Source organism: Antechinus flavipes, chromosome 3 (assembly GCF_016432865.1).
Source record: "Antechinus flavipes isolate AdamAnt ecotype Samford, QLD, Australia chromosome 3, AdamAnt_v2, whole genome shotgun sequence".
In the NCBI taxonomy this organism is placed as follows: Eukaryota; Metazoa; Chordata; class Mammalia; order Dasyuromorphia; family Dasyuridae; genus Antechinus; species Antechinus flavipes.
In genome coordinates, this window is record NC_067400.1 from 426866236 (window position 1) to 426891044 (window position 24809).

Consider the following 24809-nt stretch of genomic DNA (forward strand, 5'->3'; position numbering starts at 1 on the left):
ATTGGAAAATATGGAATAAAATTAATTAAAACAATGTGTTTCTTGGGAGCAGAGGACCATGTTTTTGCCTTTCTTTGTAATTGTGGAACTTGGCATAGAGCCTGGCACATAGTAGGCATTTATTTACATGCTTGACATGATATGATGTACATATGTGTAGGTGTGTGTATCTATTTAGAGAAAGGTAAAGCACAATTCAGTTCCTTAAAAAACACTATTCTAAAAATATTACAAATTGACTACCTTGGACCTAGATAGAGAAACGAAAGATCATAGGGTTTTGAGCAGAAGGGTACCATAGAGGACAAGTGGACCAATCATCTCAATTTGCAGATAAGAAAGCTGAGAATTAGCAAGATTGATGCTGATCTAAGTTCACATAGGTAGTAAAATAGAACCAAAATTTGAATGTAGGTCCTTTTGTCACCCACTGTGTGATCTTGGCTCAGTTGCTGGATTGCTCTTTGACTTGATTTCACCATCTGTAAAACATGGATGAAACAAAAAAGTTGGCTACAGAACATTTTTCATTTTTTTAAAAATAGCATTACATAATTATAATAGCCTAATGCTTCATTTGCATTACTTTTAGTCTTTGGCCCTTCTCTGTAAGTTAAATCCTTTTAGGTCATTATTCTTGTGTCAACTCCATCTGGCTTTCATTTTCAGCTGCCCTGAGTTTTCACTGGTGGATAGTTTTTTTAATGTCCAAACTCAAATGGGCCTCCTTTTTTATAAGTCTATTGGGTGTTAAGAAATCAGCAGATTTGGACACTCGCCAAAAACCAGGAACTGTCAACTTTTTCCTAAGGAGAAATGCCAAACCTTTTGATTTATCCTAAGTTTTATAATATACCAGTAGTAAAACATGTGTGTGTGTGTGTGTGTGTGTGTGTGTGTGTGTGTGTGTGTGTATTTAATATCCTTACTTGAAGTGTAACTTACTATTAATGTGTTCCCTGATGTTGCATGCTGTTCGTATTTGGGGGAAACAGTTACTTTTCTCTGTACCAGATTGAGTATCTTATTGAAATCTTTAAGAGGTCAGTATCTGTTATGACATTTAGGATGTTATTCAGAAAATAATCTGTGGAGAACCAAATACTATGCTTTCTTAGTTCTAGAATCCTTGCTAATGGGGTGTCAGTCTTAGCAATGTCCCAATATTATAAGGATTTATACATACATAATATATATACATATTTATTTATTTATTTATTATATGTCGCTTAGGCAAATAGGGTTAGGTGACTTGTCCAGGATCACACAACTAGAAAGTTTTGTTTAAGGCCACATTTGAATTCAGGTCCTCCTGACTTCATAGCTGATGCTCTATGCATTATGCCATCTAGCTGCCACTTACTATTATATTTTCTACAAAATATTTTATCCTCTTCTTCAACAACCAAGATCTCAACTTTTTCTTCATGTGAAACTCACAATCTCTGTCTCTTTGATTCTCTCTGTGTCTCTGTGTGTCTGTCTTTTTCTTTATCTTGGCTCTTTTTCCTCTCTTTGCCTTCTTCCTTCGACTCCTCCCCTACCACATAGACATTCTCTTCCATTCATAAACCTTCATTGGCTTTTTATTTCTTACATGACAAAATATAAACCTATTAGCACAATTTAGGTCCTATAGAATCTGGCTAGAGTTCTTTCTCAGATGAAGTAACTAGTTTATCATGTAAAGAGGCAGCTAGATTGCACAGTGGAGAAAGTTCTGGGTCTGGAGTAAGGAAGAATTAAATTCAAATCAAACCTCAGACACTTTAGCTATATGATCCTGTCTGCCTCAGTTTCTTCAACTGTAAAATGGGGATCATATTTGTCTACTTTTTGAAAATCAAATGAGGTAATATTTATAAAACACTTAACAGTATCTGACACATAGTAGGCATATAATAGATACTTGTTCCCTTGCCCAAAGAGAGCCCATTGTATCATTAATGAAAAGTAGTAGATAATTACTTCCCTTGGAAAAACCTTTTCAACAAAATTTAAAATTGCTCTGCCACAATGTCACAATGTGACATACAACTTGTTTTCTTTATCTGAACTGCACTAAGTTATAAATCTCCATAAATGTTCAGATTCTCACAGTCAGAAGAAATGCTTCCCTCAGGCCTCTCTTAGAACTATAGTTCTCTCTTATATAAATTTATTTTTAATAATGCTTCTTTGTATGCTTGTATTATCTTTTCTACTAAACTAAACTTGTTGATGTTATAAATAATACTTTATTCATATTTTCATCACCTTATGCCTATCATTGTTCCTGGCACATCTCTCTCTCTCTCTGTGTGTGTGTGTGTGTGTATTAGAGCTAAATCCCCCAAAAACCCAATTCTAGCTCACAAGGAGGTCACAGTCTTATGAAGAAAACAAGTTGAAAACAACAATGTATAAACTACAAACCTCCCAGGGGCAGGGAAGAGGAATGGAAATAATTAACAAAGGGAAAATATAAAAATTAAGAGGATTGAATCTTACTGAAGATGGAACTTGAGCATATGAGCAAGTCCAGAGGCATGAATGAGAAAAGAATTCCAGGTGTGAAGAAAATCCAGTGAAAATGCCTAGAATTAGGAACTGGGATGTCTTATGAAAGGTTCTTAATTAATGTTTATTGAATTGAATTTTTAAACTATTTCTCTATAGGACATGAGCAAAAGGAAGTAATGATGGTCTTTATACAGAGAGGTATGCTGTATATTTATCTCTGGGAGGAAATAGACATGGCACTTTTAAAATTAAACTGCATTATTATTACTTTGTCCATTTTTTAAAAAGTCTATACAATCAACAAAAATAAATTGAGGCTGTATTGTAATTTTACAATTTCCAATCTATAAAATTTATTCACAGTAAAATTTTTTTAAATCAGAGCTTATTAGAGCTCTCCTGGTAGTAACTTTCCTTTTTTCATGAGCTATCTCTAACAACTTTGAGAGAATCTGTCTTTAGTTTTCCTTTCTGGATGGTCCAGGACAATCTTGTCACTGGCTTTTTTCCTTTCCACTCCCTGGTGGATAGCAATCATTGGATGTGCTCTGTAAATATCTACTATTGAATCAGGAGTTCATAATAATCATCTTGACAAGTGGTAATAGATCTATCTGTTTGACCCAAGCTTACTGTCTGGTAATAATATTCAGAAAAGCTCAAATTTAAATTAAAAATATGCTTCTCCAGATATGTTTACATCTGCCAAAAACAGCAATTCTAAAACAAATTTTAAAGCCCCTTATGTATTTATTCATTGCCTACTTATTATGTGCCAGGTATTGTGAAGGTCACAAGTACAAAGATTGCAACAATTCCTATTCCCAAGGAGCTTATCATCTAATGGGAGAAATAAGTACATATAAAACCTAAATATAAAGTGAATAAATACAAAAGTAGACAAAGCAGTTAAATACAAGGTAGTGTGGGAGAGAGGGTACTGGCAGTTGGGATGTGAAGAAAGTTGTCCCAAACAAGATGGTGCTTGAGGTGTTTTTCATACAGAGGGGGGAAGAAAGGAATGCTTTCTGGACATATGAGACAGTACAAAGGCATGGGAGATGGGAGATGGAGTGTTGAACAGAGAAAAGCCTAATTCGGCTGAATTACAGTTTAGAAGAGAAAGTAATGGCTGGTGAGATTGGAATGATTGGTCAGGGCCAACTTATTGTTGTCATTTCGGTTGCGTCTGATTCTTCATAACACTGGGGTTTTATTGGCAAAGATACTGGATTGATTTGTCATTTCCTTCTCCAAATCATTTTACAGATGAGGATACTGAGGCAAACAAGGTTAAGTGACTTGCCTAGGGTCACATAGTTAGTCGGTGTCTGGGGCCAGATTTGAACTCAGAAAGATGAATCTTTTCTAATTTCATGCCTGGATGGCATTGAAAGCTTTAAAAGTTATAGAGAAGAATCTATTTTTCCCCCAGAGTAATATAAAGCCAAAGGAGTGTATTCAGTGTAGAGAAGTCCTATAATCAATAGATTTTTTTTTCTTTTTTCATCTTTCTATATTGTGTCAAGCTCTGAAAGTATTACGAGCATGAACCTGTCTTTTACTACTGCTTCAAAGAATAGACAAGTTTATTTACCTTGTTAATTATAGTTAGAAGATAGCACTTAATGTATGAAATATAGGACAATTATGATCATGGTGAAGTAGAGTTGGGAATTCAGACTTATTTTTATTATATAGAAATTATTACTATTTTTCTCTCTAGTTCTGATAATCTGTAAACAAGTTAGATCTAGAATTTTGTCTCTTATTTTCTAGGCTATATGTCCGTAATTTTTTCTAAAAGCCTATGAGTGAATGACCTTGGGTTAGGAAAATCTGGGTTTTAATGCATCCTTATGAGACACTAGTTCTGTGATCCTGGAGAGTCACTTAGCCTCTGGCTGCCTCAGTTTCCTCATCTATACAATGGAGTTAATAATAGCTTTTCCTAGGGTTAGGAATATATGTAGACTTTTTAATCTATTTTTCACATATTAGCTGATACCCATAAAAGCATATTTTCTTTTAGAGCCCTTGTTGTCCCCAACAATTAGCCCAGTTGGATTCTCTGCTGGTAATAAGTTAAATGAATTTATTTATTCTTTTATATATTAAAAAAGAAAAATGTTTCATAAACATTTATTACTTAGTGAGAAATAACAAAACATAATTTGCAATTTTATATATCTCATTTTTAAAAATACTTGTTATCGTTGGTGATGGTGGGTGTATGTGTATATGTATGTATGTGTGTGTGTGCACATGCACATGTGTGTGCGTGTGTGTCCTCACCTGTTTTTAGATTGCTTATATACTAATGTTCCCTATTGTTCTTTCTAGGTGTTACTATTTCAAGAAATCTTTTGACAAGCAAATATATGATAAAGAACACAAGTAATAGAGGAAGTTATAACTGTTGTTATTCAAGTGACAAACTGTTAATGTCAGAATGGCTCACATAAGACTACTGATAAAACTATTCTGTAAAAAACTTTTTCACCACAAAAAGCTCTGGAAGTTTGGTGCAGTGATTTTTTTTTTTATGGTGTTTTTGATTTTAATGCAAAGAGAAGTAAGCGTTCAAGATTCCAAAGATGTATCAGGGATGGAGAAAAACAAAAACAAGATGTTTGATCTAATGATAGAAGCTGTGAACAATATTAAAGATGTGATGCCCAAATTGCAGATAAAAGCCCCTGTTAGACAAAATAATAATGCTGGAGATAGACCATGTTTGCAAGGCTATTACACAGCGGCAGAATTGAAGCCTTTTCTAGATCGCCCACCTCAGGACTCCAATGCCCCTGGTGCTTCTGGGAAATCATTCAAGCCAGAAAATTTAAGCCCTGAAGAACAAAAGGAAAAAGAGAATGGGGAAGCCAAACACTGTTTTAATGCTTTTGTTAGTGACCGGATTTCATTGCACCGAGACCTTGGACCAGACACTCGACCTCCTGAGTATGTTGAAGACAATCTACCTACCCATGGTTTTACAATTCACAGTGGTGTTAGTGTGTTTAAATCAGTACCTAAGTATCTGAGTCTGAAGGCAACCTTTTGAAAAATAATTTTAAGCTTGATATATAAGTAACTTTGTTTTTTTTGTTTATTTTGTTACTGTCATTTGTCTAGAGGTTGTTTGGTCCAAACCTCTTTTTCCCCTTTTCATTTTACTCATGAGGAGATTGAGGTCCAGAAAGAACAAACCATTTGTTCAGGATCACATAGTTAAGCAAGTGTCTTAAATGAAATTCGAAGCTAGTTTTTTTTTTTTTTCAAAACTATAACAACAACAACAACAATAATAATAACTAGCATTTATATGGTGCTTTAAAGTTTTCAGAATACTTTAAAAATGCTATCTTATTTTATCTCGACAAGTCTAAGTGGGTAGGGACTATTATCCCTATTTTGTAGTTGAGGAAACTGAAGTGGAAACTGAGGCAGACAAAGCTTAAGTGGCTTGCCCACCATTATACAACTAGCAAACAGTTGAAAAAAGATAAATTTGAACTTAGATTTTCCTAACTCCAGGTCACTTTACTATGGGCTTTTGGAGAAAAATCTAAGTACATATAGTCTAGAAATTCTAGGTCTGACTTGTTCATAGATTTTAAGAACTGGGAGGAATAACAATAAATACCTATGTCTTGAGTGTGAATTAATGTGCATAAAATACTTCACAAAGCTGAATAACTACATATACATCCATACAGCACAAACTGATATTAGAGTCAGAAGGACCTTCACCTTTTGTTAAGTGTAAAGTATATGCACATGTATTCTATGTGTTTGTATATAAACATATACATAGAGATACATACTTAACACATTGTATATATAATGTTCCTTTTAGTACTAATTAACATATGCATGTATTGTGTGTATACTTTGTGAAGCATTTCAAGCATGTTATTTCACTCTTGTGTAATATGTAAAGGGGAGGCAGTCCAACACTAACCTTCCTACCTCAGAGGAATATTGATAATAAAGATGTTAAGTATAATTGAACTATTAAAAAGACTTTTTTTTAAAATTCCACAGGAATAATACTAAATTTATAGTTTAATAAAATGCCCAATGTTTTGCTATAATGTATGTGTGTGTTTGTAAAAGAGAAAATGACTGAGAGGAGAGCACTTAAGAGTATTTTGAGAGCACATTTCAATTGCTTTATTATTAGGAAAAATCAATTTTACTTACATAGCCCTTTGTATCAAAACTAAAACATTCTACAGATGTTCTTTCATCTCATGTTACTGTAAGAATTATATTAACTTACCTAAGGTTACATAGAAAAGACTACCAGAGTTAGAAAGGAAAAGAAACCCATCCTGTCAACTTCAGTTTCAGTGTAATCTGGTTTAATTGGGGTGTAATTAGGCTCTCCCCCCACCAATGCAAACTGTTTAACTGCCAAAATTAAATGCTGTTAGAACAGAAAAGGCAAGGGTGTGTCCATTGTTTGCTTAAATTTTATACTTATCTTGTGCCTTTATACTTAAACAGGTATACTGATAACAATGGAATTTATTCTAACAATTCTTTAGTTTGCCTAACAGCTTTTAAAATCACCTCTCCAATGTGAAAAATCATAGTTAACTTGCAACTAGAAAGAATGACAAAGGTTATACATACCTATTAAACTATCATATATAAAAATAAACTGTATAAAATTATTTTTAAACAGATCTTGTTCAGAGCCTGTAAAAGATTAGAGTTAAAAGATCCTGTTCCAGTTTGGGGGTAAAATTTTAAAAATATATTTTAGTTTTATCACCTTCAAGGATTTATGTAGTTTCTCCACCTGCCCCTGGAAAAAAAGAAAAGACTTAAAAGGAAGTACCTTGTGCTAATTATTGAATAGAAATGTTTTAAGTTGAAAGGAGATTCTTCAATGAAACTTCATGAAAATATTAGCTTTGCTTACATATTCACTTTTTTTCTACCTTAATTTTAGAAACTGAAGGCTTTACATAAAATTGTAGCTAAAACTTAATAAAAAATAAGTGATAAGATATTTATAGAAAAATAGATTTATGTTTATATTTGTTAATTCTCAAGAATTGCTCCATATTTTCTTTTAGAGTTTTATGAATGAAATATATACAAAAAGTTAGAAGTGTTAAAAAAAAACTACCTTCCATTTTTTCTAAATACTACTTTGAACAGAGAATACTTGTAAGACAATAAAAATGCCAAACTTGAAAAAAAAATTGTGAAAATATGAATTCTGGAACTTTAGATAATTTTCACACATTTTATTATGTTTTTATTTATGTTTTCCATGTACCATGCTAAAAAGTCAGTTTTGCATTTCATAATCTTGTTTATAACTATATATTTTACACTTAAATAGGACAGGGCCTTGATTTAGGAAAGATGATTACTTTTCAATTATAGTTAGACATATATTAAGTTACTTGCTGTCTAGGAGAGGGGGAGTGGAGGGAAGGGAGTGAGAAAAAATTGGAACACAAGGTATTGCCAGGGTGAATCTTGAAAATTATCTTTGCATGTATTTTGAAAATAAAAAGCTAAAATTTGTTTAAAAAATTATAGTTAGAATAAGAGAGAAGTGTTCCTTTTGGGACAGAAAAAAAAAATTGAAAGGAACCTCAGAAGCCACCTACTGCAACCTATATCTGAATTAGAATACCCCATCCAACATACCCACAATTCAGTTGTTTTTTTTTTTTTTTTTAAGACTTAAGAGTAAGGAAGTGACACATTAATTTCTGAGGCATCTCCTAACACTTAAACATACCTTTAATTACTGGGAAATATTTTTTTCTATGTGAAATTTAAGTTCCTTCATTTCTGTTTCAAATATTGTTCCTGATTCTGCCATCTGGGTCCAAGAAAAAGAAATTTAATCCCTCTTTCATATATCAACTTTTCAGATAATTCAAAAGTTGCTACCATGTTCCTCCTGAATATTTTGTTCTTTAGACTAAAGGTCCCAAATTTCTTCAATTCCTATTAAGCATGAATTCAAGGACTTTAACCATTTTGGTTGCCTCTCTTAGGACACACAAACATTCTTCCACAATGTTCTCCATTTGGAGTCCTCACTACTCTAGACATGGCCCAACTGGATTAAATACTGAGGAGATAAAACAAAACAAGGATCCTGCTAGACTTTTTAACTGGGGCATCAGATGGTTCTGATTGCAAAAATAATGGCAGGATTTACATAATCTTATAAATGCCAAAAGTAGTGTGCTAACACCCATTGAAGGCAGAACAATATGCAAAAAGATATAGAATAAAAAAGTGACTGAGAGAGGTAAAAACAGAAAAGTCAATAAAGGTTTATCTTTGGTATTATGATTTTGATGTTATTGATGTTTGTAAAGCTGGTTTTAAGAAAAAAAAAGTTTCTTTGAGTTATCATGATACTGAGTCTTGTTTGCTGTTTTTCTATTCCTCTACCCAGTAATTCAACTTTTCCAAATTCTTTTATAGAAGTTATAAACTTTTAGTATACTTAATTTATAATAAATGTTTTAACTATTGAACATTAGGTTAAATTAAGAGTGGGAAGGAACATGATAGGAACATAGAGACAATCCAACCAGAGGGAGTAAGTGGATGATGCATGTTCCTGATGATGACCTGGAAGAGGGTCAAAATTTAGTTAGATTGGGTTTAAGCTTTTCAAACTCTGCTGGAGTTGCATCTGTTAAATAAAGCAGAGAATTTGGTAAAAGCCCATGTACATTGACAAATCCATCCTTCAGATAGTCCAGAAAACATTTTAAAATGGAAAGAGTTGGGCAGCTAGATAGTTGGATAGAATACCAGCCCTGAAGTCAGGAGGACCTGAGCTCAAATCTGGATTCAGACACTTAAGTCTTGTTAGATGTTTGACCTTGGGCAAGTCACTTAACACCTTTTCTTCACCAAAAGGAAAAAAAAAAGTAAAATAGAAACAATAGAAATATTGGGAATAAGGCACCACATTATTTTAGAAATTATGTTAGCTCAGCCATAGCACCTTATGTTTCAAGATTTCAGAAAGACAAAATATGTAGGATTCCATGGTCTGAGAATCTTAGAGCAAAATAGGCTCAAAAAAGGAATGAAAGATTCTCAAGAACTAAATTATGATCATGCAATTATGAGTGATTCCTATAAGAAGAAAATAGGAAGTGTTTTAAAAGATAGGTATGAACAAAGATCAAGGCCATATTTAAAAAGTAAAACGTTTTATTGATTTGTCTTCAAATAGTGATTTTAGCCCCAGTCCTCACTTGATTGAAAGCCTTAGAACAAAGAGGAAAATTTAAGCAAAGAATTCTTGTGCAGTGACCACATCTGAAAATATACCTAATAGTATGCTTTAATATTTCTTTGGCTCAAGAGTAAAGATGTTTTATTTTCTTTTATCCAGGACCTTAATTGACTTTCATGTGCTTCAACTTTCTTTCAGTTATCTTTTCATTTATACTTTTTATAATCATGTATTTCTCTTGGTTCTATTTAATTTTGCTCTACATCCACACATATAAATCATCCATTTGTTTGAATTCCTCATTTTTGTAATATCTTCCTACATAGTAACATTCCCTTATTATCACATAGTAGAGGTTACTTTTTAGATGTTCCTCAGTTAATGGGCACTTACTTTATTTCCAGGGTTTTTTTGTTTGTTTGTTTGTTTTTTGCTTTGCTTTCATGAGTATTGCACTGATTACTTTGGGATGTAGAAGTATTTTGGAATTCTTGGTTTCCTTCCTTTAACTGAAATTCCTTGCTTGGTATCCATAGCCTCCAAAAGTGCTTCTTTCCTTTTCTACCTCCCACCTACCCTGATTTTTTTATTTGTATATTTTATTTTTCCCAATTACACATAAAATTTTTTAACATTTGTTTTAAAAAATTTTGAGTACAGATTTTCTCCCTACCTGCTTTTTTTTCCTCTTCAATTGAGAAAGGCAGGTGATTTGATATAGGTTATACATGTACAGTTCAGTCTTCCATATTGTCATGTTGTAAAAGAGAACATAGATCTAAAAATTTTTTCCCAAAAAAGTAAAAAAGAAATCAGTATTCTTCAATCTACATTCAGACTTCATTAGTTCTCTCTCTGGTGGTGGCTAACATTTTTTTGTTATAAGTTCTTTGAAATTGTCTACATTATGATATTGCTGAAAATAGTTAAGCCTTTCGCAGTTGATATCCTACAATATTGCTGTTATTGTATACAATATTCTGGTTCTTTTTACTTTACTTTGTATCAGTTATATCAGAAAGCTATAAATCTTTCTAGGTTTTTCTGAAACTATTCTCATCATTTAATATAGCACAATAGTATTCAATCACAATCATATACCACAATTTGTTCAGACATTAAATGCCAATTGATGGGTGTCTCCTCAATTTCTACTTCTTTGCCACTATAAAAAGGGCTGCTATAAATATTTTTCTACATACAGATTATTTTTTTTTAAATCTTTGAGATATTGTACTAGTAGTGGTATTATTGCATCAAAAGATTCCTCATTTTTATTTCAAATAAATTATTGAAACTTTCTGAACAAGGGAGAATGATGGTCAGACTTGGATTTTAGAAATAAGTTTGTCAGTAGCATGTAATATGGAAGTGGTTGGTACATGGAAAGCAATCAGGTTCTTCCTGTGCAATGTGTGTGTGTGTGTGTGTGTGTGTGTGTGTGTGTGTGTGTGTGTCTGTCTATATTTTGGTGGAAGGATCCAGGTTGTGAGAGATTGGCGGTGGAGTACTTGACAAGTTTGGCATTTGATTGGATATAGAAAGTGAGGATTAATGAAAAGTTGAGAATGACTCCTAGATTACATGGGTGGTTAAAAGAAGAGATGTCACCAAAAGAAGGAAATTAGGAAGAAAGTAAGGTAGGGAAGAAGAGATATGAGTTTTGTTTTAAATATGTTGAACTTGATATGCCTATGAAACATCCAGGTAGAAATGTCCCATAGATAGTTGGGGATGGAGAATTGGAATTTGGGAGATTAATTGAAGGCTGGATATGCACATTTGAAAATATATATGGATAAAATTTATTGTGGACCATTTATCAGATATGTTGTAAAGGGGATTCATATTTTAAGTCAGTAGTTAGATAATTTCTTTCTGAGGTCCTTTCAAACTTTGAAATATACTATGGTGTTCTCATTTGTTGAGTATTTTGTTTTAGATTAGTATTTTTTGATATAACATTTTTGAGAAAATAATTTTCCCTCTTTTAGTAGAGTATAAGATAAGTAACTTTATTAGTGTTAGCTTGTAAAATAAAATTTTAACAACTAGTTTTTTGTATGAATATTGTATTCTGAGAATTTAAAGTATATAATAATACATTAAATATTTAGAGGTTAAATGGAGAGAGAAAATCAGGTTGGTTTGATTTTATTGTTATTATATTATATTATATAATAAATTATATATAATAGAATGTTTACATTATATATAATATTAATATTTTATTAATAGTATTCAGATTATATCTATAGATTGTTTCTTCCATAAGAAATATTTATATGAGAAGTGTAATTGTTATGCTAACTGAAGCTACAGTACTATGCTATGTTACTTTGTACATACCTACTACACTGTTAACACTTGCCTTTTCATGGATTTGGTAGCCTTGGACAAAAAGTCCTTTCTAAAAGAATTTTTTATTGATCTGTTGGCATTATAGCAAATATAATAAATACCCATCACCTTCAACTGCAGTCCTCAGAGATGTTTATAAAAGGAAAAAAAAAACATTTAATGTTGATGTAAGTAATATTAGATCTGAGGTAAAATGTGAAATATGTAACTTCGGTTATTTTTTTAACTTCCAGATGTATTGAGCAAAAATTTAAGCGCTGTCCTTCCTTGCCCACCACAAGTGTCATAATAATTTTTCACAATGAAGCATGGTCTACTCTGCTTAGAACAGTCCACAGTGTACTCTATTCTTCACCAGCCATACTGCTGAAAGAAATCATTTTGGTAGATGATGCTAGTGAGGACGGTAAGAAAAAAATGCTATTAGATTATCTTTTATAAGATCATTGGGGTTGGCTAAAATCTAATAAGAAACAGTTATCCATCTATTAATCTCTCTTTTTAGAGCTTTGCCATCTTCCTTTGAATCCTCTGTATTGAAGGAAAGTTGAGATAAATAGGAGTGAACATTTGAGTATTTTAGAAGCTGAAAAAAAAATATAAAGTATATTTTTCATAACTTCAGGGCTATTTAAATAGAATAAATTAAATATTTTGAAACAAGTAATTTGGAGAGTATTACCTTCTTTTCAGATTTCTAAATAGTTATAAAGGGTAGCCTAATTTTTTGTCTTAACTACAGGTAAGTGTATTTTTATGCAGTCAGTCTCCTTTTGTGACTTTAAGCTCTTTAGGTGTCCTTTCACAGCTTCTTCAAATGTTAATTTTTTTAAACCAGATTAAATGATCATTGACTTTATAACTATAAAAATCTTACAATCTTATAATTATTTGTTGAAGATAATGTTCAATAAAGTAACTGTTGGATGTTGGGGGGGCAGGGCGGAAAGTATAAAATACTACCTTCCTCTCTGCTTAATTACATAATCTAGATGGGAAGATGAGATACAAATGTGTTAAAATTAAAGAACAATACAAAAATTTAACAGCAATGTCTGACAAAGAAGACATAAGTAACCAAATGAATAAAATTGATTGTATTTAGAGGAGATTGAGATTACCATGGTCTGAAACATTGAAATCTAACTTTCTAATTGTTTGTATGTGTGTGTGTGAGGTGTGTGTGTGTGTGTGTGTGTGTGTGTGTGTGTGTGTGTATGTGTTTAAACATTGGAGGGGGTTGGCTGCTTTTATGAAAGGAAGCCTACTGTGGTTCCTTAAAAAAAAATTAGCTAAAAAAAAAAAGCTTAAAAGTTGTGACAGATACTTGTTATTACTGATTGCAAGCTCCTAAAGACTATGGGGATAAGATTGCCTGAGGGGGAAACCAATCAGGGTCAGAAACATAGCAAGCCAAAGCTCCTAGTGCCATATGATAATGAGATCAGATCTGTGAGTAGTTATGGCACTTCCCTCATGAGTGAGATAGGGAATCCCAGCCTCCCCAAAAGTAAAGGAATAAATAAAAGAATTGTATACCTTGAAATACCTGTAATATATCTGTTTGAAATTTCTTTGCTAAAGAAACACCTACTGTGTTTTCTTAACAATTTTTTCCACTTTTATTTCTAGGAATTAGTATTTAGGGAACTGTTTTCTACTCAGTTGATTATAGAATCCCACCTCCTTCACGTTTTAAACTATGAACTCTATTGTCCTTTCTAATGAGTAAAAGAATAAACAATGAATTTGATGCACCTATACATATTTGATTATGCCTTTGACTTCTCCATGTTCCCATATCTAATTGAGGCAATTGTAAAAACTAAGAATCATTATAGGAAGGCCACATGTAGCATTTATAAGTAACCAAGAGTTTATAAACATTTGCCCATCTACTCATATATAACTAACCAAGAGTTAGTTATATATGAGTAGATGGGCAAATGTTTATAAATAGTGATCATATTTGATTAATTCGTTGGCTTTTTGCATTACTTGCTTGTCCCAGTTTTTAGCCAATAGAAAATTCTCTTAGTTTGGAATTACAAGTTTCTGTAATAGGCATATTGCTACATATTTCCTTAATTTTAATTAACATGCTTTTATGCTAATTATATCTTGGAAACTTAGTCTTTTATAAGGCTCTAAGACTAGCTAGGCTATAAGGCTAGTTGGCGTTAATAATAAGCCTTCTGACAATACATCAAGGTAGTTATTTTCCCCAGATATTTGCATCTCTGATTCCCAACCTTTGCAGGTTGGGAAAGTCACAAGTTTATTCCAGATTATATATTCTTTATTTAAGATTTTGTTTTCATTCTAATTTTGAAAATTTATATTACAATTTTCTTCTTTAAATCCAATTGGTAAGTACTTTCTTCTGGTCCTACTTGATAGTTATTCATACTATTTCTAGTCTTCATTCCCTCCCCCCCCCCCCCCCACCAAATCTTTAAGTCATTAATCTATATAGAAGGTAGAAGATATGTATTTTGTGTGTCAGTGGTGCAAGTCATAACTTAGAATATTTGAGAAAATTGATTTTCATTCAGCTACATGGAGTTAAATTGGAGATTAAAACATTAGTTTTTTCTATTTTTTAAATTCATTTTGCATTATTATTGTTTTTGTTTTTATTTGGTATATTGTAGTTTTAAAATTGTATTTGTATTTTGTATATTTTGCTTCTAGGTGTTGAGTATGAAAATAAATTCTTAAAATTAAACTAGAATGCTTTTCTTACAGAATATTTGCATGATAAACTAGATGAATATGTTAAGCAATTTCAAATAGTAAAAATTGTCCGACAAAAAGAAAGACAAGGTCTGATCAATGCTCGGTTACTAGGAGCATCAGTAGCAACTGCTGAAACGCTCACCTTTTTAGATTCCCACTGTAAGTATATGTAATTTAGTCTTCTAATATTATGAATGTTAAAGAGAAAATACTTTTCTTTCTATCGTTGTCCCCCAAATTGCTTAATTTTTGGTCTTTCAGGGACACTGGTTTTGTTCACTTTTCTTCAGTACCAGTTCTTCCATTATGAAGGTGACAACCTTCACAACTTGTACCTGTGACTAAGAGGATGAGCTTCCATCTGTTACATGGAGCTCTGTTCCTTATAGTATTTGATCCTGCTGCTTTCTAGCAGTCATTAATCTTGACCTTTTTTATAATGAACTTTCATTTTTAAAAGCATGTTCTTCAGAAGATAATAAATTATAGGTCTGTATTATTTTTAAGATCTTGAAAGCCTTCCAAGAAACTTTTCTATCAAATCCCTTGCAGATTGATGTTATTAATCTCTATTCTTATTTTATCAGTATTATAGAAAATGTAAACTACTTACTAGTTTTTGATTTTGCTTTTTATAATAGTCACCATGAACAATCTTTGGGCCAAATTGCTTTTGGCCTGATCCATCTTTATTGTCTATTATCTCTTCTAGGAGCATGTGATTTTTGCTTTCTTTACTATTTTACTATTATCAATCATTATTATGAATGTTTGAGTGCACTTCTTCCTCCCTGTCCAGCTCCTTTTTTAGATACTTATTTTATCTCTTGGACTTATGAATTCAGTGCATTTTAAATGTCAATAATAATAACTCAGAGCATTTCCATTAAGGCTTTTTGTCTTTGAAAGTGCTTATTAGGCAAAAAGAGGGAGAGTTGGCTGCCAGTTTTAAATTTAAGTAACATCCAAAATGTAAATAATTTTATAGCATACTTATTTTTTTCTGTTAAAAAATACCCAGATTGTTTTTTAGCTAATTAAAATTTTGTTCCCTCCAGGTGAGTGCTTTTATGGCTGGTTAGAACCTTTGTTGGCAAGAATAGCTGAGAACTACACAGCAGTTGTAAGTCCAGATATTGCATCAATAGATCTTAATACTTTTGAATTCAACAAACCTTCTCCTTATGGATATAATCATAACCGTGGAAATTTTGACTGGAGCTTATCATTTGGTTGGGAATCTCTTCCTGAACATGAAAGGCAAAGAAGAAAGGATGAAACCTATCCAATTAGGTGATTAATCAAATCTTATATCAGTAAATGAACATCAGCATAATTATTTACTCTACAAATATCTCTTTGTACTTGCTATCCTTGATTTAGTCCTGATATTCATGGTCATGAATTTAGAAAGAGAATGGAGTTATATATAATATATATTTATTATATTTCTGGTGTGTGTATATGTATATATATTCACATAGTCATTTACAAATGAAGAAACCCAAAGGTGAAGATCACATCTCTGGCTAATGGTATACTTTAGATTCAAACCCAGGTTTTTTGGGCATAGAATTACTGATCCAACTCATACTACCAGCAATTAATTAAAGTTTTCCTTCAAAACTTGGGTAAATAGGAAAATCATGTTTCATGCGTCTGAGAATGATGTGAGGGTATTTTTATCTTTTGATCCTTATTTCTGATGCATATTATATAATTTTTTTTTTTACAAATAATTGCACAAGTTATACATAATGCTTTATGATTTATAAAGTTGTTTTCTTACAATACTGTGAGCTAGGTAACATTAGTCATTAGTGCCATTTTACTCTGATAAGGAGACTGAGGTCCAAGAAGGAAAATGATTTGCCTGGGAGACATTGCTCATAGATGGAGTTAGGACTTGAACCTTGAACCTTGCTCACTCACTAAGTTGCTGAGTAGCCACTGCAACATAGATGACTAGTGAAAGGTGAGTGGATGTAGCATCTTTGACTGTTTCCTTCAAAAGTTGCTTTTGAAGTGACATTTACAAAATGCTATCTTTAATCTGTATTTGGTTCCATTAGTTCTTTAAAAAAAAAACTTTTTTGTTTGAGATTTTTGTTTTGTTTTTAAATTTCATCATGAATTTTGTTTTGCAGAACACCTACTTTTGCAGGAGGTCTTTTTTCTATATCAAAAGAATATTTTGAATATATTGGAACTTATGATGAAGAAATGAAAATCTGGGGAGGAGAAAATATAGAAATGTCTTTCAGAGTAAGTATTGGAGATTATTGTAAACATTTGGGTGTACTTTGTGCAAATCAGTTGATATGGATTATAAATTATGTTGTATATACATTAAATCTTGAGTGCTAGAAAACTTGAAAGAAGAACCTTCCCTTTAAAGATATAATTTGAAATATTTAATGCTGCAGAACTACAAGAGAATATTGAGTTAAGCCCCCGTGTTTGAGTAATAATACCAATTGGTGCACTTGTAGCTAAGATAAATATAATCAAATCATTGTGCTTCCAGAAATAATTTGATTTCCAAAAGGAATCAGAATGGGAGAATGATTATATAAGATTTAAAGGTCATAGCACTTTGTTGTTTGAACAAAGTGAGCAGTTTTCTATGTAGATCTTAGAGTACTAACTCTAATATAAGAAGCAAAGAAGCAGCTTTGGATACTCACTTACATATAATTCATATTTATTTGATCCACTGCCTATGCACATTGCCTGGCACATAAGAAGCACTTAATGCTTTTGTGTGAACAATTTCTTTTTATTGAGTTTATTTTCAATCCTTGTCCTGATCTGTTTCCACCCCTTAGGCTGGTATGTTTTAGATCAGTAGAAGACCAGGGCTCAAGTCTTCATTATACTATTTTGTAGCCAGAAACCTTGGTACAGATCAGGAAGTCTTGGCTTCCTGTAAAGGCAGAATAATGATATTTGCTGCACTTATAAGTCCCTTATTTCTGATAATAGTTGTAAAATTGAAGACATATGAGTAACACTGAGTCAGTATTTCATCTGGATTTAACTATCTGATTGTAATCTAATTTTACAGTAATCAAGTAAATGTTCATAACAAAAAGGAAAGGGAAGGGAATCAACATTGATACAATGTCTACTATGCAAGGCACTGTGCTTTTAAAAAGTACTATCATTAGATCCTCATAAAAAACCTGTGAAATAGGTGCTATCATTATCTCCATTTTATAGTTAAGGAAACTGGGGAAAATAGTGACTTACCAGAGACAAAGAGCTAGTTAAGTGTCTGCTGGATTTGAATCCAACACTTCAGATTCTTGGTCCAATGTTCCATCCATTGTACTATCAGCTGCCTCAGAAATATAACATCATATTTGAAAGTTATAGTTGAAAGGCTTAAAAACCACTACAAGAATGTTTTGCTTATACTATGACATTTTATTTTTGCCTTTTACATTATAGAGCTATAATTCACATTTACACTGAATGAACTAACATAAATGTAAATATCTGACAACGTACAAAACTGTATTCCAATAACCATTTATTACAATATGATTTTGTGATTTAAGTTCATAACTAACCAGATTTCAGGATGCTTATTATCTAGGGCCTTTGATGAAAAGCAACAAAATAAAAGACAAAAAAGAAAAAAATGTTAATACAATCACACATTTGTTAATGCAGAATTATCATGGAAAAAGGACATAGTGAGAATTTTCAACTTAAAAACTAGATATTTGGTTTTACAACTTATGCCTGCCTTCATTCTCTTCCTGATAATAAAAATCACAATTTGTTTTGTTAAGAGACTTTAAAATATATAAAACTGACATCTTGCTAGGGCTGAGTAGAACCTGGGTTGTCTTCTACTTTGACTAAGGGTTTATGCTTCCTTTTGCCCATATATCATACATAAATGAATAATGGTCAGTGAGAGTTATGTCAATGACTGGATGTTGTCCTGTTTTTTGGTATATTTATTGAATATAAATAGATCTGCAACTTGCTGCTAGACATTAATTGTGGCATAATGTTTTAGATGGACTAGTTACTAACTAGCTATGTGACCATGGACAAATCAATTAATCTAAAGAACTTTCCAGACTTTAAAACACTATGCAAATGTCGTGGGTTGACAGAGGAAAATGCATAAATGAATGTGTAATAGAGTAATGTAGAAGTTAAATTTTGTGAAGTTTTATATAAAACATTTAAAATAGTCAGAATTTTCATTTCAGCATACTGCAATGTTTAGTTACTGGCATATGGCTTTGTAGGTTGTTAGATGTTCATATGGATGTTAGTTCATTCAGTGTAAATATGTGAATTGTAGTTCTGTGAGTTAAACATGGGGTATATATATTGTACTAAGCTAGGTTCTGGAAAAACAAAAGGAAAAAAAAATATTCCTGCCCTTTAAAAGGTTGCTTATATTCTATTGGTAACACTCAAAACATACATTGGCAAAATATTATACAAGTCAGGTCCTGAAGGAGGCAAAAGAGAAATCTGAAAAAGGACTTGGGAAATTTGAAGTGGGAGAATGCACTAACTTTGTGAGGCAGGCAATCTTAGAAGACTTCATGGAGAAGATTGCATCTGAATTGATATTTGTAGGAAGATCTTTGAAAGGTGAAAATGAAGAATAATTTTGTAGTCATAGGAAATCTACCATGTGAATGCACAGAGACAGATGATAGGATGTTGAGTTCAGGAAATAGCTACAAGGTTAGTTTGACAGGAATATGGATTTCATGAATGGGAAAGTAATGAGAAATTAGGTTGTGTATATGTAAGTAGCAGCCAGATATAGAGGGTCTTAAATGCTCATCTGGACAATAGCACATAGTTTTTGATCAAATAAAGTGACACTTTCAAGCCTGTGATTTAGGACAATTCAGTTTAACAATTATGTGAAATGGTAACTGAAGGGGGAGAGATTGAGAACATATTATATTAGACAACAGATGATGAGAGATTAGGGTGAGCAGCTTCTAGATATGGAGTTGAGGAAGAAGTGTCAGGAGTGGTAACTTGAGAGAAAAAGGGAATTTGAAGAAGAGATAAGTTTAAGAAGAATCAGGAACATCAATTGACACAAAAATAGTTATAATTTTATTTTAAAATTAAAATGTTCATCTTACTATCTCTATTTTCTTTGCCTCATGGGTTTAAGAATACAAGAAGTACTGTCAATTGATGCTGTTTGGTTTTTAAGATATTCTTAAATCCTGGTCTTTTATTCATGAGAATATAATGTGCTCTCTTTTAGATAGTTTGAGTTCTGAGATTTTGAAGTTCCAGGCAATCATTATCTGATATACTGGAGTTTAGGGGAGAGATTAAACCTAGATGTAAAGATTTGGTAGATATCTGTGAACCCCAGAAATTGAATGAGATCACCAAATAAGAAAATGTGGAGAGAAGAATAATATATATGTTATATAATTACAACATATAATAAGTATATAATAACACATTTATTATGATTGTTATATGATTATAATGTATATTGTACATACACACACACGTACACACACACATATATTTATTTGTTTGTTTAATATGGAGGATACCAGAGTATGTTTGTAGGTGGCAATTAAGTAATGGACCAGTCAGTAGAAAGAGATTGTAGATAAGAGAGAAGGAATGATTGAGGGGGCATACTCTTTATGGAATTGTGAAAGGGTAGAATTTGAAGGCACCAGAAAGCTCTTAACCTTTGCAAAGGGAAGGAAAATTTCACCCTCTGAAAGTGGAACAAAGGAAGAGAAGAGGTGATGAACATATAGAGAAGTTTTGAGGTCTGGAACTGAGAAAATATTTGAGCCTAAGATGGATAGCCTTCAAAAACAAAAGGTATAATTAGTTGTCACTAGAGAATGAATTATTTTGTAAAAGGAGATATAGGGGCAGCTAGGTGGCGCAGTGTATGGAGCACCAGCCATGAAGTCAGGAGGATCTGAGTTCAAATCTGCTCTCAGACACTTACCACTTCCTAACTGTGTGATCCTGGCCAAGTCATTTAATCCCAATTGCCTCAGCCAAAAAAAAAAAAAATGATACAAATGAATTTAAGAAAGTGATATTATATTCAGGACAAATAGGTGAAGTTAGGATGTCTCCTTTTTTTTTCATAAGATGCTTAAAGATGAAAACCATTTTGGTTGTATTTTATGTTTAAAATCTTCCATATACTGTGAATTTATACAAAAATATCATTAATTATCAGGTTTGGCAATGTGGTGGGCAGTTGGAGATTATGCCTTGCTCTGTTGTTGGACATGTTTTTCGCAGCAAAAGCCCTCATTCGTTTCCAAAAGGCACGCAGGTGATTGCTCGTAACCAAGTTCGTCTTGCAGAAGTCTGGATGGATGAATTTAAGGAAATATTTTATCGAAGAAATACAGAAGCAGCAAAAATTGTTAAACAGGTAGGTTATAAAAGAAAAATTGAAGTTGCCCACATCAGATTCTTTATTGAAATCTTTCTCACCAGAAGCCATAAAGTATAAAGGTTATGGGGTAGCTAGGTGGTGCAGTGGATACAGCACAGCTCTGAAATCAGGAGGATCTGAGTTCAAATTTGGCCTCAAATGCTTAACACTCCCTAGCTGTGTGACCCTGGGCAAGTTACTTAACCCCAATTGCAAAAAAAAAAAAAAAAAAAAAAAAGGTTATAAACAAACAAACCTCAAATAAATAACCCATTCAAAATGCATTGTTGTTTGAATTGTAGAAAGCTAATTTTATGTTTTGCATGACTTTATTTCTGTAATGGAGATTGCCTTTCTTTCCTTCTTGATAGGTAAGGGAAGGATAGAAGGAGAAAGAGAGTTTGAAACTGAAAAAATAAAGCTGAATAATTTTTTTTCAAAAAAGAAAGTTAATTGTAATAGAAACTTTTTGTTTTTTAATAGTTACATTTTAGTCTTTTTTTTCTTTATGCAAAATAACTAAGATCAGTTTTTTAGTGTTAAAGTAACATGCCACAGGTACAATAGCACATTTGCAGCATTATTATACTAGGTTACTGTGTTTTCTCTTACAACAGAATCACATCACCCTATACTCAAACTTCAAAGAACACACGCACATTCTGATAGACATGTACATTGAATTGCACATATCCTAAGTTGTCATTATCTGGTGAGAAGTTCAAAAACAACATTTTTTACTTCAGAGATCCCTCTGAATTTTGTGGCAAGGCTTTCATATATTGAATTCGACACCATAGTTTCAATTTAACTCATCAAAGAACTATGGATTCATTATGCACAGCACTAAAAATGGGCTTTTGCCCAGTTTGTGGAGTTTGTGGTTACTAGATGGATATCAACAAAATATCCTTAGCTATATTGCTACACCTATACATTTTACTCTTAAATGCTTAGTGAAATAAATTATTGTTCTTGGCTTTATTTGGTGATAACTTTGTAATATAATTTTTTTTAGTTTTGATTTTTTTTTTTTGGTGGGGAGAGAAGTCATAACTGTTAGACTAATACTTTGAGTAATGAGTTTTAATCTAATTTTTTTCTCTATTATCAGTTGAAATAAATAAATGGAACCATCTAAATATGATTATCCTCTGACTCTACTGTCTTGGCACTCTTAATTATAGGTGATAGAGGATCACAGTTTATAAATGGTGGTTTTATTTATATTTAATGATGTGTGTTTCAATGATTTTATAGAAAAAACTGGTGAATTGTAGCTATTCCTAGTTTCATTCATTTAAACTCAAAACATTTAGGTTCAAATTCCAATATTTTCACTTATCCATCATTTGACTTTAGGCAGTTTACTTCTACAGACTGTTAAGGGAAGAAGATTGGAACAGTTGATCAAGAAAGATCCTTTCCATGTCATATTCTAAAAGGTTTAATGAATGCCTTTGAGTGGGAGAAATTCTACCACTTATAAGGATATCAGAAGTTAGACAGTAAGTACTGTCATGGCTTTAATCACTGCAATAACATTGATGATACCTTCTATAAAGATAGAATTTTGACACTAATTGGTGCAATTAAGCTGAAACTCATTGGTGGCTTGAAGATTTTGAGAGCCCTGAATATGAGCACACCCCCTACCACCTTCCACTAAAAAAAAAAAAAATTTGAAAATTTAAAATTACTTCTAGTTTATAGAACTATATCCTATAGCTTCTGATTCCTTCTTTCATCTTCCTTCAGAAAACCTTTGGTGATATTTCAAAAAGACTTGAAATAAAACACCGTCTCCAATGTAAAAATTTTACTTGGTATTTAAACAATGTTTATCCAGAAATATATGTGCCGGATCTTAACCCTGTAATATCTGGATATGTAAGTATCTTCTTTTCTTCATTCATTACTCATTGTACTAAGACACCCTTTCAATTTTGAGATTCTGTGATTTTTTTTTGACTGATTCTATTATTCAAATAAAATCAGTATTTGTAAACCACATGATAGATACCCAAGTATGTTGAGCTTGTTGATAGGTTATTTATGAGGTTTTTTAAAAAACTAATAATCCTATATTTTATTCATTCACATTGATTTTTTAATCTTAATTGAACTTGTATATAAATAATCTTGAATTTTAAATATAACTAACTTGAAAAAAAATTTTTTCAGATACAAAATAAAGGCCGTCATTTATGCTTGGATGTTGGAGAAAACAACTTAGGAGGCAAACCACTAATTATGTATACATGTCATGGTCTTGGGGGAAACCAGGTAAAGTATATATTAAAAGATGTATTTTGCATATTAGCATGTATAGATTAATGTAAATTATATATCACTGCTTTTCCTATAGCATAATATTTTATGCTCAGTATCACATTTTGTTTTAAGCACTATCTGCTTTGTGGACATGTGAATTAGGTAATTTGTATTTAGGGGACAAGGAGTATACTGTTTTACATATTGGTTCTTTGACCGTGGCAACAGCTTGTACATATCTAACTTGCTTGCATACACACCCAACAGAAAAATAACTAATGAGAAAATAACAGAGTTTAATTTGTACTATTTTTGTTAAAATTATAATTCACTTTATTAAATATTTTATGATTAATAGCTTATTAAATTTATTCTTGTTGGCATAAAATTAGTAGAAAATTACACACAAAGGCCATGTGTTAAAGTAGATGATTTCATGCTATAATATAATATTTATGATTAATCACAAAGTGGTTCAATTATAAATTATCCCCATGGGGAAAAAATTATTATTATGTGAAAGCTTATTCCAGCAGAAAACATCTAATTCACATTTTCACTGTGAATCATCTATAAAGCTTCAATTAGTGAAAAGCCCATTCTCAAATTCATTATCCTTGATGTTCTTTGATTAGCATCAGCATTGTTACTAACTCCTCCTTTTCTACTGTCCTACCAATTAGAACTAAAATGTCAAATCTAGAAATTTTGGTCAATTTCTATTTATTGAGGGAAATGAAGACAGAAAAATCATGTCAAAATGCAGTCGCTGCATTTCTCTCCTTGAACTTGGTGGCTGGGTCTCAAAAGTGTCTCCCATTTCCTATTACACTGGGCAATTTTTGGTTCACCAGCCTATATTTCTGTGCTCAAGTGATTTTTTTTGGGGGAGGGAAGAATTGACCCAGCTTGATTCTAGACCCTTTTCTTTCAAGATTAGGAGAGTGTCACACAGCCCCCAATATGGTGAGCTTTCCACTTCCTCAGTTCTCTGACTTGACAATACAGAGCCTGGCTATACTGATAATACTGCAGCTTTTGACATTTTCTGTCTTTTGGAGTTTATCTCTCTAGGGCTAGAGGTTGTGGGGAATGGGGGAAATTTGGAAAGTAGTTTTGGGCTCTATTTCAAGTCCAAATGTGTTCTGTCTCTTTCTTTCTGTTCTTCCATTTTCCTGTAGAAGATCTTTGTAATATGGAATACTGCCAGGGAAGTCTTCAGGTCTCAGAAAATACCTAGAATTTGGAGTTTGCAGTTTCCTA

General features: G+C 32.1%; 1 protein-coding gene across 1 annotated transcript in view; it reads left to right on the plus strand.

The window, feature by feature from the left end:
• GALNT3 (polypeptide N-acetylgalactosaminyltransferase 3) overlaps nucleotides 1-24809 on the plus strand; it is a 53763-nt gene that overhangs the window by 23379 nt on the left and 5575 nt on the right. The window contains exons 2-9 of the mRNA XM_051986238.1: nucleotides 4846-5463; nucleotides 12337-12509; nucleotides 14852-15001; nucleotides 15901-16135; nucleotides 16990-17107; nucleotides 21069-21269; nucleotides 23031-23162; nucleotides 23457-23558. Coding sequence (XP_051842198.1) covers nucleotides 4955-5463; nucleotides 12337-12509; nucleotides 14852-15001; nucleotides 15901-16135; nucleotides 16990-17107; nucleotides 21069-21269; nucleotides 23031-23162; nucleotides 23457-23558 — 1620 coding nt within the window. The 5' untranslated portion in view covers nucleotides 4846-4954. The remainder of the gene's footprint in view (nucleotides 1-4845; nucleotides 5464-12336; nucleotides 12510-14851; nucleotides 15002-15900; nucleotides 16136-16989; nucleotides 17108-21068; nucleotides 21270-23030; nucleotides 23163-23456; nucleotides 23559-24809) is intronic.